This window comes from Pseudophryne corroboree, chromosome 6 (genome assembly GCF_028390025.1).
Source record: "Pseudophryne corroboree isolate aPseCor3 chromosome 6, aPseCor3.hap2, whole genome shotgun sequence".
Lineage (NCBI taxonomy): Eukaryota > Metazoa > Chordata > Amphibia > Anura > Myobatrachidae > Pseudophryne > Pseudophryne corroboree.
Window position 1 is genome coordinate 588,359,981 of NC_086449.1, and position 14,128 is coordinate 588,374,108.

At 43.4% G+C, this 14,128-nt stretch overlaps 1 protein-coding gene across 5 annotated transcripts in view; it reads left to right on the top strand.

Moving 5' to 3' along the window:
- DBN1 (drebrin 1) overlaps positions 1–14,128 on the top strand; it is a 120,917-nt gene that overhangs the window by 83,033 nt on the left and 23,756 nt on the right. For all 5 annotated transcript variants that reach the window (XM_063927978.1, XM_063927977.1, XM_063927974.1 and 2 more), the window contains exons 2-7: positions 3,600–3,655; positions 6,732–6,844; positions 9,377–9,451; positions 9,574–9,720; positions 9,804–9,881; positions 10,669–10,820. In XM_063927978.1, coding sequence (XP_063784048.1) covers positions 3,600–3,655; positions 6,732–6,844; positions 9,377–9,451; positions 9,574–9,720; positions 9,804–9,881; positions 10,669–10,820 — 621 coding nt within the window. The remainder of the gene's footprint in view (positions 1–3,599; positions 3,656–6,731; positions 6,845–9,376; positions 9,452–9,573; positions 9,721–9,803; positions 9,882–10,668; positions 10,821–14,128) is intronic.

Below are 14,128 nucleotides of genomic sequence, written 5' to 3' on the forward strand. Positions count from 1 at the left end.
TGCAACTTGTGTATTTGGATTTTACGTCACAATAGCGTGGCACCTTTTTAATGTATTTTGAGGGCTTGTAAAGACATCACTATGGAGGAAGTGCTTTGCAAGGATAGCCTCTTTGAAGGCCCAATTGATCACAGAGAACGCTGATAATTAATAAGGCCTCCATTATGGAGGACAGCCTTGTAATTTGTATAGTTTTTGCTATTTATTAACCTCACATGTGTTTACCAGATACCAAACAGCAGACTCCTGCAACTTGTGTCACAGTCTACAGTAACACCATAGAGTGTGCATTAGCTACTCTCCAAGTGGCACAGACCATGTTCCAACCTAATTTTTTTCATTAGAACTCTGATATGTCATAAACCACAGTACTTGGTCTATGGCAGGGATGGGGAACCTTTGGCCCTCCAGCTGTTGTTGAACTACACATCCCAGCATGCCCTGCAACAGTTTTTGCATGGCCAAATAGCAAAACTGTAGCAAGGCATGTTGGTATGTGTAGTTCAGCAACAGCTGGAGAGCCAAAGGTTCCCCATCCCTGGTCTATGGTGTGGAACGCTAAACCTGACTTCTGTAGTTAGGATTGTTACTTTCCCTCTGACAAATTCCACTGGTTCATACACATTCATGAGCATGTGTAGCACAGTTCATTAGGGTGTGCATCCTGGGAAATCTAGAGAATTATACTGGATAGAACCACTGGAGGGGCATGGCAAGCATCGGCGTGGAGAGGTTGGGTTTTTTTGGGGGGGGGAGGGGGGGGTGCGGATCACTCAGGGGACGTGTAAAGTTTTATGTCCTAAATCTTATGATGGTCTCCCCCCTCAAAACACACACCCTACCTCACCACATTTATCTATGACCTGGCCATCTCTTTCCTGCTCACACTGAACATGAGGGAACTCCACATTCTCTTCCTCTGAGCAGGGCAAATAAAATGAAGATCTGATTCGTTCCATGTTGGCAGAGGCCACATAGTGTAATGAAAGGAGCTTTTTAGTTATCCAGCCATTGATGACAGTGGCGTGTCTGTAATGGGTGCTAGGTGTGCGGATGGACAGTAGATACATTTCCAGGAAAGTAGCCACTATAACATTTTTCTGTAGACCTACGCATGCGTGCTGGACTCTGGTACAGTTCTAGGGTCTCCTAGCCCTAGTGCTCAGTGTCCCTCTGCGCTGCCAGCTAGAGAGGAGGGGGCCCAGCCTGACACTGCATATGGGCACCCTCCTCTCTTAATATGCCCCTGATTAAGTTTTTAAAGTGACTAACAGATGGCTGTGGCGATGTGACCATGTAACTTATTGCTGAAACCTTTGCTTTATGTACATTGTGCTGTTGCGCCATCGGGGTAGCCTGAAGAGTGCTTGCGATTATACGTAGTCTTCCTTGCATTCCTCAGAAGTCTTTTTATACATTTCACAAATATCATTAGACCAGTAGATCCCAATCATAAATATGTCCACTATATAACCTTTGTTACCTGCACTGTGTAGTATGAATGGTGATTTCCTCAGCATGCATACACACTGTGCTGTGTGTTTAGCAACATCACAGCAGGCACTAAGTGTATTAGCTTAGGGCATCCAGAAGCATTAATCAGGCCCTGACGGCATTGATCCACCCTCAGTTCCTCTTGGGGCTGGAATAATTTGAGTGCGAGGGGATGGTGCCTCTGCCCGCTTCATCTAGTGACTCACTCACTGACTGTTTCCAGTGCAGGTTATTTTGCTGACCAGCATGGAGATGGCGTCCTAGGGTTTGCCTGGGCACCTCTGACACACGATTTGTGTGCTTCTGTGTTCATGATCCTAAATCTGATCTGTGTGTTGTGGAGTCCTAGAAAGCCCTTTGACACGGATAATCAATCCTCCATACCCAACAAGGATATAACTTGAAATATATGTTTTGGTGGAGAGATCATACTTTGCTTTATATCGCACAACACACGGTACTGCAGCTGGGGAAGCCTAAATAAAATAAAGCGGGGTCTGTGGACCCTGCCTTGGAGAGCAATAAAGCACCAACCAATAAGCGGTAATTTTTCAAACACAGCCTGTAACATGGCAGTTACAAGCTGCTCGGCTTGTACTTTATCTCTCTTCACAGTATCTCTCTCCGAGGCTTAGTAAAAAGATCCCTAAACCATTATACTGTACATTAGCTAGTTTTCTCCATGTCTTTCTCCTGTATGCTTATCACATTGAAACATTTGTACAGTCACGTGTATTATGTAGTCACTTCATTACAGGTTGCGTGAGGTTCTTGAAAGATTTATCTGGTTTACCAATGTCCAGAGAAGAATGGGTGGCAGCAACATTGGACCTAGCAGCTGCCACCTAGGAAATTATGCCCATGCTTATTGTAGCAGAATTTTTGGCATGCTGTTATGGGACGCAGTCAATTTACAGACCATCAAAATCCCGACTGTCAAAATCCTGACAAGGTGAAAAACCTGACATGGTCAAAATACCGACGGTCTAATTACCAACAAGGTGAAAATCCCAACATTGAAAATACCGACAAGGTCAAAATACCAACATTTATAATGTCGATGGTGCAAAAAGTCGACATGAGTTTTTCATGATTTTTTTTATTGAAATGTCTGTATTTAGTCCATGTCGGGATTTTGATTGGAGGTATTTCATACTGATCCCACTGTTATCACTGGACAAGTGCAAGTTCAAAGATCAGATTGATAGCATGGGCTATATATTACACTGTGACTGGGTAATTATAAGTAATAGCAGAAATTACCATTATCAACACTCTCAAAAAATCCTTTTCACAAAGCTAATACATCAAATTAGCTGTGATCTAAGGTGACCATCAGTATTGCAAAGTTGGTTGCTTACAATATGTATGGTTACCTTTTTTTATTTTTTATTTTTATAGGTTAATATTAATTGATGTTAGGTCTTTGTGGTTGTCAACGTCAAAACAAACAAAAGTAGAGTCACTTAGAAAACATTGGGGGTGATTTTGCATAACGTTCAATGTTGATGCTTATGTTTATAGGAAAATTATAATGTATTTTATTCATATGCAAATATAGATTTATATATTTCTCTGTCCCTATTTATAGATAGTTCTCTATAACTATATCTATAAATATACATTCGTACGTACGTACGTACGTACGTACGTACGTACATACAGCCTCCAAATACCCAATTCTACACGGTACCTCAGTTGGTCCATTATGCGTTCAGCACTGTGTAATTATTTAAACATACTACAGCAAATGTTTGAGCAGCATTTTTCTGTGAAATGTTTTGAGGGGGAGTATGTTAGTTGAACCCTAAATATAGCATCAGTTACTATGTAGTATAGAACTATATAGCCTGACTAAAAAATATAATCTTTCCATATATAGGCTAAAGAGACGAACAAGCTTAGTATATTTTCTACCAACACGGATCATAGGCTACTTACTACTAGTATTGTAGATATTGTGTGGTCTTCTGAGCATCAAGGAGGCATGAAATGCTGAAATGACATGTGTGTTTGTGTGTGTGTGTGTGGGGGGGGGGGGTGTTAAGAGAAAACAATCCTAGTCCTATTAGTTTTGTAACGTTAATTAACTCTCTCCCTTACAGGGCATTGTACACATACGAAGATGGCACAGACAACCTCATGCTGGCAGCATCAGGGGGTAAGTGGTAAAAAGCCTGATATGAATGTAGTAAAGAATGCATATACTTCGCTGTAGTATAATTAGTGTGTATACGGACAGTTGGTTACAAATCACAAAAATATTGAGAAAATCAGTTAGAGGGGCAAAGAGTGAACATGGGACTCTAGCCGGTAGAAGTAGCGTAGTCTCAGATGGAGGGGTAGGTTAGGCTATAGTACAGAGGTTGGTTTTAAGAACTTGTTGGGAAAAGATTTAGTTTGGGATAGTGTAATCAGGTGGGGTGTAAAGGCCCGTACACACGGGGAGATGTGTGCTGAGCGATCTAGCACAGACCGCTCAGCACACATCTCTCCCCCCGCTCAGTACACAGCGTGATGTGTGCTGAGCGAGGGGGGGGGGGGGGGGAGGATGGGGGGGTGCTCACTTATCACAGCGGTGAAGTGAGCGATCTACCTGATTGGGCCCATCTAGTACAGATGATAGCGGCGTGTGGGCCTTGCATCGCTGTGGAGCATACACACTGAGAGACCCGTGCTTAATTTCTTAGGAAATTAAGCACGGATCTCTGCGTGTGTACCCTCCTTTAGGCATTGCATATTTGGAAACTCCACAGGAGAAGTCTTGGAGGTGGCTATTATAGAGGAGAAGAGTTGTAGGTCAGAGTCAGATTTATAAAGGAGGGGGGGAGAAGCTTGTAATAAAATCTGGAGGAAATGGGGAGTCCATGTAGGAATTTACAGAGTGCTGCAGTGAGAGAGGAAACTCATTCTTGCCATGACATTAAGGATTGATTGTAGAGCAGAAAGACTGGTGATGGGAATGCCAGATAGGAGGCTGCAGTAGTCAAGGTGGAAGGATATAAGAGCATAAAGAAGGGTTCTGCCACAGTACTGTGTGAGAGAGCGGTGTATTCTGGCAGTGTTTTTAAAGGAGGATGTGCAAGAGATTGGATGTGTGGGGTGAAGCGGAGGAACTGTGAGGGCTTGGGGAGAAGGGGAGATTGTGATATCCTAATAAACAAAGAAAGACCGGCAGTGGCCGGAAAAAGACAGGGATTGCCTTTTTTGGAGCACTCTTTTAAATAATTTACAATTATTTAAAAGAGTGCTCCAAAAAAGGCAATCCCTGTCTTTCTCCGGCCACTGCCGGTCTTTGTTTGTTTGTTTTATTAGGTTTAAACATGATTGTTGGAGCACCTCCAGCCGAATAATCCCAAATTATTAAAGGGAAAATTATTGGATAGCTGGTTTCAACATATTTTAAAGAATGGTTTGGTTTCGATGCAGGGTACATCACATTACTACAGAGATTTTGATATCGGCTGTGAGGGAGGTAGATGAGCTCCTATGGGGTGGACATGTTGAGTTTTAGGCAGCGTTGGAAATAATCAGAAAGGCAGTTTGACTGACATACAGTATAACAGAGCATGAGAACAAAGTCAGGGGAGGTGAGCTATATGTGTGTCCTATGCAGAATGTGGGAACCCTGAAGGAGCATATTTGCTCGCAGAAACGAGCTATGAAGAGTGGGAGAGAACCCCACCAGATACTGTAATTACAATTTGTTGAAAAGTGAACTGCAACTATATTTGTTTTTGATAAAGTAAAGTATTAACCAATCAGCTCCTATCATTTTCCAGGGTGGTCTTCAGTATGCCGAATGTCGGGATCTCGGAGCACAGTATACCGGCGCCGGGATCCCGACACCCGGCATACCGACAGCTATTCTCCCTCGTGGGGGTCCACGACCCCCCTGGAGGGAGAATAAATAGCGTAGCGCGCCACCGTGCCCGCAGCGTGGCGAGCGCAGCAAGCCAGCAAGGGGCTCCTTTGCTCTCGCCACACTGTCTGTATGCCGGTCGCCGGGATCCCGGCCGCCGGCATACCATACTACACCCCATTTTCCAAGCACAGCCTGTACAATGAGAGTTAGAAGCTGATTGGTTAGTGCTGCATAACTCTCCACTTTATCCCTATCCATGCTTTGATAAATACCCCCTAAGTATTTCTTAGTTGCACTGGTGTGAATGCTCCCTCAAAAAAAAAAAAAAAAAAATATTAAAAATAATTTCGTTTTATTAATAATAATTTTGTTTTTATAGCACCTTACCAATTGCATAAACATAAAACTGGTAACTTCCACAAATATATGTGTCTATTCTGTTACGATTTGAGTGGATTCCAAAGTTTTACTTAGAAGTCTCTTGCTAATACACAGCAGGCTTACTGCATTTAAACCTGAGGAAGATTAGAGAGAAATAGCTTGCATTCATCACTACATTATACATGATCTTGTAAAACTTTATACAAGAGATTTTCCCTGTAAGGAAACCTCACTGGCATGCTGCCTTATCCTGGAATTTAGACACCACTCGGAATCCCATTGATGAAACTCCGACCACCGACATGCTGAAGGTGAGTATCTGGTTCACTGTTGGAGCTAGGGCCCGGGGGCGGAGGGTGTTTAGGGTTAGGCATTAAGACGGGGGGGGGGGGGAAGGGGGTGTTAGCTGTAGCTGCCACCCCCAGAGTTTTAGCCCTGGCCAGCAACCCAGGGGTGTTAGGAGAGGGCTGAAATAATTGCCCCATCCCCTGGAGGCATTCTCAATACCAAGATCCCATGCCGAACCCCTCTCAGCAGGTGACACTTTTACAACTGCAGGGTGGTTGTGAGTTGAAATCAAAACCTAATAGACAGGTACCATCTTCAAGCTACAGCTACTTTCATCCGTAATTTTGTTCGTCCGCTTCACTCTATAATCTGGTAGGCAGTATTTGACTATCATCTAAAAGACAATGCTGGGGAAATGGGAAGAGTGATGTGTATATTGTCTGTGGATTGTCCCTGCAGCCAGCCCCGGAGGTTGGAAGTAGAATTACAATCATCTAGTATTCAGATTTCCCTCCCCTGGATTTCTTAGAACAATCTACCGTAAAAGTTACTTTGATTACATTTCAAGTCTGAAACAGTGCTGTAGTTTGCATGCTTTTTATTTTGTTTCCCCCCCTGCCACAGCCAACAAATAACTTGCACTCCGTGTCATGCTAGCTCTCCTTACTTATAGCTTTTGTTCCGTCTCTCTTGGTTATTGCAGGTGGTGGCTTGCATGGCCTTGCAAGCCATTTTGAGATCCAGAAAGTGATGTATGGCTTCTGCAGTGTGAAGGAGCCCCATGCAATGCTAGCTCGATATGTGCTCATCAACTGGGTGAGAGAGAACGTTCAGAGATTCATGCTTTATATTATTTTTATGTCTGTGCCTCGGCATTACTTCATACATATTTGCTTTGAATTGCAATTTCCAGGATGGGAATATTTCAAATTTAAAAGCACGCAGCATGGTGCGACCAGCTCACATATATAATGGTATATTTGTACAGAACCATAATAGGATCTGAAAGAACTTGCTGCATTATCTCCTCCATACATTTGGATACATTATTCTAAAGTGATCACCTAAAAATGAGTTATGAAGGAGAAACTCATTAATTGTAGGACCGAAATGAGACCATGATGTCAGAAGATTACTCTGATGTAATACTTTGCTTGCTGCTAAGGTTTTGGTGATCTCCATCCAGGACATCCAGAAAGGAAGGAAGTTGCTCATCGTACGGGTTGTCAGGTGCCATACAACATGTGTGGTGGAGTTTGTTCATGAACTGCAAGTGTGAAATGCTCTATGGAACCCTTATTCCCAATATAATCCTGTGTGAGGATGGAGTAATTTAATTAGCTTATTTGTTTTTTGTTCAAGAAGTGATAAGTTGGTGTCAGTCTGGCATTAAAGCTTCTAGATGATGCAATATTCTATCCTAATTTTTTTTTTTTTTAACAGTAGGGGCAACTTTGGGATCGAGGGAATTTACTAAATGTTACTTTTTGCCAATGTACCAAAAACATTAAATGGGTTTTCTCCTTTAAAATATTTAGGTTAGTTTCCATCCTAAGTCTCAAATAGTACTTTAGCTGACCCTCACCCCCCTATGTACCCAAAACCTTTTTTGGATTGAGCAGGTTCCTTACTTATGATCTGTGTCATCTTTTGTAAGTAAAATCCAGCAGCTAATTGGTGGAGATCCCAAATTACGATGGGCCCTGCTTAATCTAAGATAAGATGCGGATCACCCCCACCATGTTAATGTTCAAAGCAAGTTGGCGACAATTGAAAAGTGGAGAACCGCATTTGACAAGAGTGTGTACAGTTTTATCATTGTGCCTGATTTCTTACATACTCACCCCTGGAGCCAAATTGTCAGAATAGAGATGCTATTGTATTTAATTTTTGGGTATGGGTCGTTTGGTCGACTCAACTTAGGTTGACGATGGAAGGTCGACATGCATTAGGTAGACGGGGACAATAGGTCAACATGGTCATTAGGTCGACATGGGTTTTTGGTGTTGTTTTCTTCATAAAGTGACAGGGAAACCCAATTAGTGCACTGTGTCCCCTCGCTTGGCTCGCTTCGCTTGCTATGCTTCGGGCAAGGTGCCTCACCTCGCTCCACTACCACTGCGCTCGGCACAGGTTACCGTTCCCAACTGGATCGTCAAGTATGAAAGTAAAAAAAATGAAAACAAAAAGGTGAAAAACTCATGTCGACCTTTTGACCCGTTGACCTAGTACATGTCGACCTATTGACCATGTCGACCTAATGCATGTCGACCTTCAGTGGTCGACCTAATGACTGTCGACCTAACGACCGTATCCCTCATTTTTAGTTATTTTTGACTATTTTGGATTCAGTAGTTGCAGTTTTGTAAAGGTAGATGTTCTATCAAAGCATGCTTGTCTAATAACTGGCAACTACACCAGATAAATGCAGTTGGTCATGTTAGAGGATGGGGGACTACATTGTGTTTCTGTAAATGTTAGGACTTTGACATGCATTTGAACATTTGTCCTGTATCAGAAGTCACTGACTTTCATCAATATACTATACATAATAGTGACGGTCTTACAGCAGACTTTCTGTGCTTATTGCGTAGAATGAGCTTCGTGAATAGATCCCTGATTCAGCAAATCAGTGATTCTGCAAATATTATACCATTTTATCATTGTGACCTGTATAACCCTTTGCTTTGTACATTAAATGATGTCATGTTATTGTTTCTTATCTGCTTTTAGTTGGAAGTAATCAATAGACTTGTAATGGAGGATGCCTATTTAAAATTTTTACTTTCGTGTTAACTATCTTAACTACAGTGTTCCTGATTTAATAATCCCACCAATTTTATAAAAATGTTCTTACAGTTTTTTTTCTAACTCCAGAGCCACTTGTAAAATTAAATTACTGGATGGTACTCTGTATCCTGTCTGCTATAAGAAACTAGAGGCTGTAATCATTGCCAAGGATAATATGGTTATACTGTGTACAGTTTGTAGTACTGTTGCTGCCCCCTAGTGGCAACATATATTTCAGAGTATTAGCAATTACTCAATTCTGGATTTTACCCAGAAGGCAACTCTGCTAGAATATGTTATCCAGACATTCTGCTCACTGTGTTGTACCTAAGATTACAGTGTAATGGGCAGTGAAATCTATTTTGTATGTTTTTCGTTTGCTAAGTGAGGTTATTCTCAATACACCAAGCTTTGTAAACCTTTTTTAATCCTCTCTGCATGAGATCTGGAATTTTAGTCACTTCCAAGTGTATTGTTTCTATAGTGTTAAGTTGTGTGTATACACGACACTGTCCCAAGGTTAGCAAGTGAGCATTACCATTCTCCTTTTCTCTTTAGGTTGGTGAAGATGTACCTGATGCCAGGAAGTGTGCATGTGCCAGTCATGTAGCACAGGTGGCAGATTTTTTCCAGGTGAGGATTATGCCGGTATCAATAATAAGAACCATTTCTTATATAACAAGATGGCCAGCTCAGCCTGATAGTTTTGGTTTTTGATCTTCCCGTTTTATTCTGTTGGTGATCTCATTCTGTAGGGTGTGGATGTCATAGTGAATGCCAGCAGTGTGGAGGACATAGATCCTATGGCCATCAGTCAGCGCCTATCCAATGGCTCTGGACGACTTGCTAGTCCTGTCCTACAGCGGCTGCAGGTCCGAGAAGAGGGAAGTGGTGATCCTGTGGTGAGTAAACACCAGCATGTGGATGGCAGAATCAGTGGGGTGTATGTGCTTATTGGAAATCTCACGATTTCTCTCCTACACAGGGAACCAATTACCAGAAAACAAATGCAGCTGTGGAAATGAAACGGCTCAATAGGGAACAGTTCTGGGAGCAAGCAAAAGTAAAAGTTTTATGTACCTCCATTCTTGAATGAATGCACCTTATTTCATTTTCCTTTTTCACTCCTCATTTCACATACTTCTCATGTTTTGATCTTCAATAATTCAATGTTCTTTACTCTCTTAACTGAAATTTTCAAGACCTATAGCATTATAGCACCTTTTTTTTGGCTTCTTGTGCTGATAAATCCAATTAAATGTGCGGTTTGAAAAAAGTAATCATTCTTAATTAATGTTGTAGTTAAGCCTGTATTTTAACCCTTCCTCAGACACTTCTCCTATGCATGACAACAGGTGGTCCTTCAAACCTTCATCTGTGGGCCCAAGCTTCTCATCAGATATGTTTGTTATAGTCTGTAACACTTGTTTAAAATGCTTGCTTGCTTTATTATTGATTTTGTGTCTTTCTATGATTAATTGTATTTTAGAATTATTTTGAAGGCTAATATGCTGTCATCTTGGAGGTTTAAGGGATGTGTGCTCTACCACATAGCATAGATTCATAACATTAACAAATACTATAAAATAACTTATCAATGTCCTAATTTCTGCATCTAGGAAATTGAATGGCTTTGTGGTCTTGTTGTGGGGCCTTATAATTTAGTGGCCTGATTGGGATATTTAAGGCTTAGCTTCTAATCCACTTTCCAAATGAATTCTGGAAGTAATAAAATATTCTTTGTTCCTTTATGTGACTGCATTGGATATGTGTTTTTTTCCCCATCTTTGGCTATTGGTTTATTTACTGTCTCCTGGTCACTCACACTCCTGCGGTTCTGTGCCCGCCAGAGAGAGGAGGAGGAGAGGAAGCAGGAAGAGAGGCAAAAGGCTCTTGAAGAGAGGCTACGCTTTGAGCAGGAACGCATGGAGCAGGAGCGGAAAGAACAAGAAGAACGCGAGAAACGTTACCAAGAAAGAGAGCAGCAGATAGAGGAACACAGGTATCTACTTTCTTTAACCAAATGGGAACATGAAAATTGTGTACACATGGATATTTATATGAAAGTTTCAAAGCAGTACCAGAATATCATTCAGGAATGCAAGAACAGTCATTTATTTCTCTAACGTCCTAAGTGGATGCTGGGGACTCCGTAAGGACCATGGGGAATAGCAGCTCCGCAGGAGACTGGGCACATCTAAAGAAAGCTTTAGGACTATCTGGTGTGCACTGGCTCCTCCCCCTATGACCCTCCTCCAAGCCTCTGTTAGATCTTTGTGCCCGAACGAGAAGGGTGCACACTAGGGGCTCTCCTGAGCTTCTTAGTGAAAGTTTTAGTTTAGGTTTTTTATTTTCAGTGAGACCTGCTGGCAACAGGCTCACTGCATCGAGGGACTAAGGGGAGAAGAAGCGAACTCACCTGCGTGCAGAGTGGATTGGGCTTCTTAGGCTACTGGACATTAGCTCCATAGGGACGATCACAGGTCCAGCCTGGATGGGTCCCAGAGCCGCGCCGCCGGCCCCCTTACAGAGCCAGAAGGCAGAAGAGGTCCGGAAAATCGGCGGCAGAAGACGTCCTGTCTTCAACAAGGTAGCGCACAGCACTGCAGCTGTGCGCCATTGCTCTCAGCACACTTCACACTCCGGTCACTGAGGGTGCAGGGCGCTGGGGGGGGCGCCCTGAGACGCAATAATAAACACCTTGGATGGCAAAAAATGCATCACATATAGCTCCTGGGCTATATGGATGCATTTAACCCCTGCTAAATTACATAAAAAAACGGGAGATAGGCTCCGCCCCCTTATCGGCGGCCTTATCTCCTCAGCACACTGGCTCCATTTTCCCTCACAACTCCGTTGGAGGGAAGCTCCCTGTCTCTCCCCTGCAGTCACTACACTACAGAAAAGGTTAAAAAAGAGAGGGGGGGCACTAATTACGCGCAGTATTAAAGATACAGCAGCTATAAGGGGAAAAACACTTTTATAAGGTTATCCCTGTGTGTATATATATATATATATATATATATATATAGCGCTCTGGTGTGTGCTGGCAAACTCTCCCTCTGTCTCCCCAAAGGGCTAGTGGGGTCCTGTCCTCTATCAGAGCATTCCCTGTGTGTGTGCTGTATGTCAGTACATTTGTGTCGACATGTATGAGGAGAAAAAGTGGAGACGGAGCAGATTGCCTGTAATAGTGATGTCACCCCCTAGGGGGTCGACACCTGAGTGGATGAACTGTTGGAAGGAATTACGTGACAGTGTCAGCTCTGTATAAAAGACAGTGGTTGACATGAGACAGCCGGCTACTCAGCTTGTGCCTGTCCAGACGTCTCATAGGTCGTCAGGGGCTCTAAAGCGCCCGTTACCTCATATGGCAGATATAGACGCCGACACGGATACTGACTCCAGTGTCGACGGTGAAGAGACAAATGTGACTTCCAGTAGGGCCACACGTTACATGATTTGAGGCAATGAAATATGTTTTTACACATTTCTGATAATACGAGTACCACCAAAAAGGGGTATTATGTTCGGTGAGGAAAAACTACCTGTAGTTTTCCTGAATCTGAGAAATTAAATGAGGTGTGTGATGATGCGTGGTTTTCCCCCGATAACAACTGATAATTTCTAAAATGTTATTGGCATTATATCCTTTCCCGCCAGAGGTTAGGGTGCGTTGGGAAACACCCCCTAGGGTGGATAAAGCGCTCACACGCTTGTAAGGGCTCTACCCTCTCCTGAGATGGCCGCCCTTAAGGATCCTGCTGATAGAAAGCAGGAGGGTATCCTAAAATGTATTTACACACATACTGGTGTTATACTGCGACCAGCAATCGCCTCAGCCTGGATGTGCAGTGCTGGGTTGGCGTGGTCGGATTCCCTGACTGAAAATATTGATACCCTAGATAGGGACAGTATATTATTGCCTATAGAGCATTTAAAAGATGCATTTCTATATATGCGTGATGCACAGCGGAATATTTGCCGACTGGCATCAAGTCAAAGTGCGTTGTCCATTTCTACCAGTAGAGGGTTATGGACACGTCAGTGGTCAGGTGATGCGTATTCCAAACGGCATTTGGAAGTATTGCCTTATTAAAGGGAGGAGTTATTTGGGGTCGGTCTTTCAGACCTGGTGGCCACGGCAACAGCTGGGAAATCCACGTTTGTACCCCAGGTCGCCTCTCAACATGAGAAGACGCCGTATTATCAGGCGCAGTCTTTTCGTGGACAAGCGGGCAAAAGATTCCTCATTTCTGCCCCGTGACAGAGGGAGAGGAAAAAGGCTGCAGAAATCAGCCAGTTCCCAGGAACAGAAACCCTCTCCCGCCTCTGCCAAGCCCTCAGTATGACGCTGGGGCTTTACAAGCAGAATTAGGCACGGTGGGGGTCCCGTCTCAATGAATTTCAGCGCGCAGTGGGCTCACTCGCAATTAGACCCCTGGATCCTTCAGGTGATATCTCAGGGGTACAAATTAGAATTCGAGACGTCTCCCCCTCGCCGTTTCCTAAAGTCGGCTTTACCGATGTCTCCTTCTGACAGGGAGACTGTTTTGGAAGCCATTCACAAGCTGTATTCCCAGCAGGTGATAACAAGGTACCCCTCCTGCAACAGGGAACGGGGTATTATTCCACACTGTTGTGGTACCGAAGCCGGACGGCTCGGTGAGACCTATTCTAAATCTAAAATCTTTGAACACTTACATACAGAGGTTCAAATTCAAGATTGAGTCACTCAGAGCAGTGATTGCGAACCTGGAAGAAGGGGACTACATGATGTCTCGGGACATCAAGGATACTTACCTTCATGTCAAAATTTACCCTTCTCATCAAGGGTACCTCAGGTTTATGGTACGGAACTGTCACTATCAGTTCAGACGCTGCCGTATGGATGGTCCACGGCACCCCGGGTCTTTACCAAAGTAATGGCCGAAATGATGATATTCCTTCGAAGGAAGGGAATTTTAGTTATCCTTTACTTGGACGATTCCCTGATAAGGGTAAGATCCAGGGAACAGGTGGAGGTCGGTGTAGCACTATTTCAGGTAGTGTTGCGGCAGCACGATTGGATTCTCAATATTCCAAAATCGCAGCTGGTTCCGACGACTTGTCTTCTGTTCCTAGGGATGATCCTGGACACAGTCCAGAAAAAGGCTTTTCTCCCGGAGGAAAAAGCCAGGGAGTTATCCGAGCTAGTCAGGAACCTCCTAAAACCGAGCCAAGTCTCAGTGCATCAATGCACAAGGGTTCTGGGTAAAATGGTGGCTTCCTAAGAAGCAATCCCATTCGGCAGATTCCACGCAAGAATTT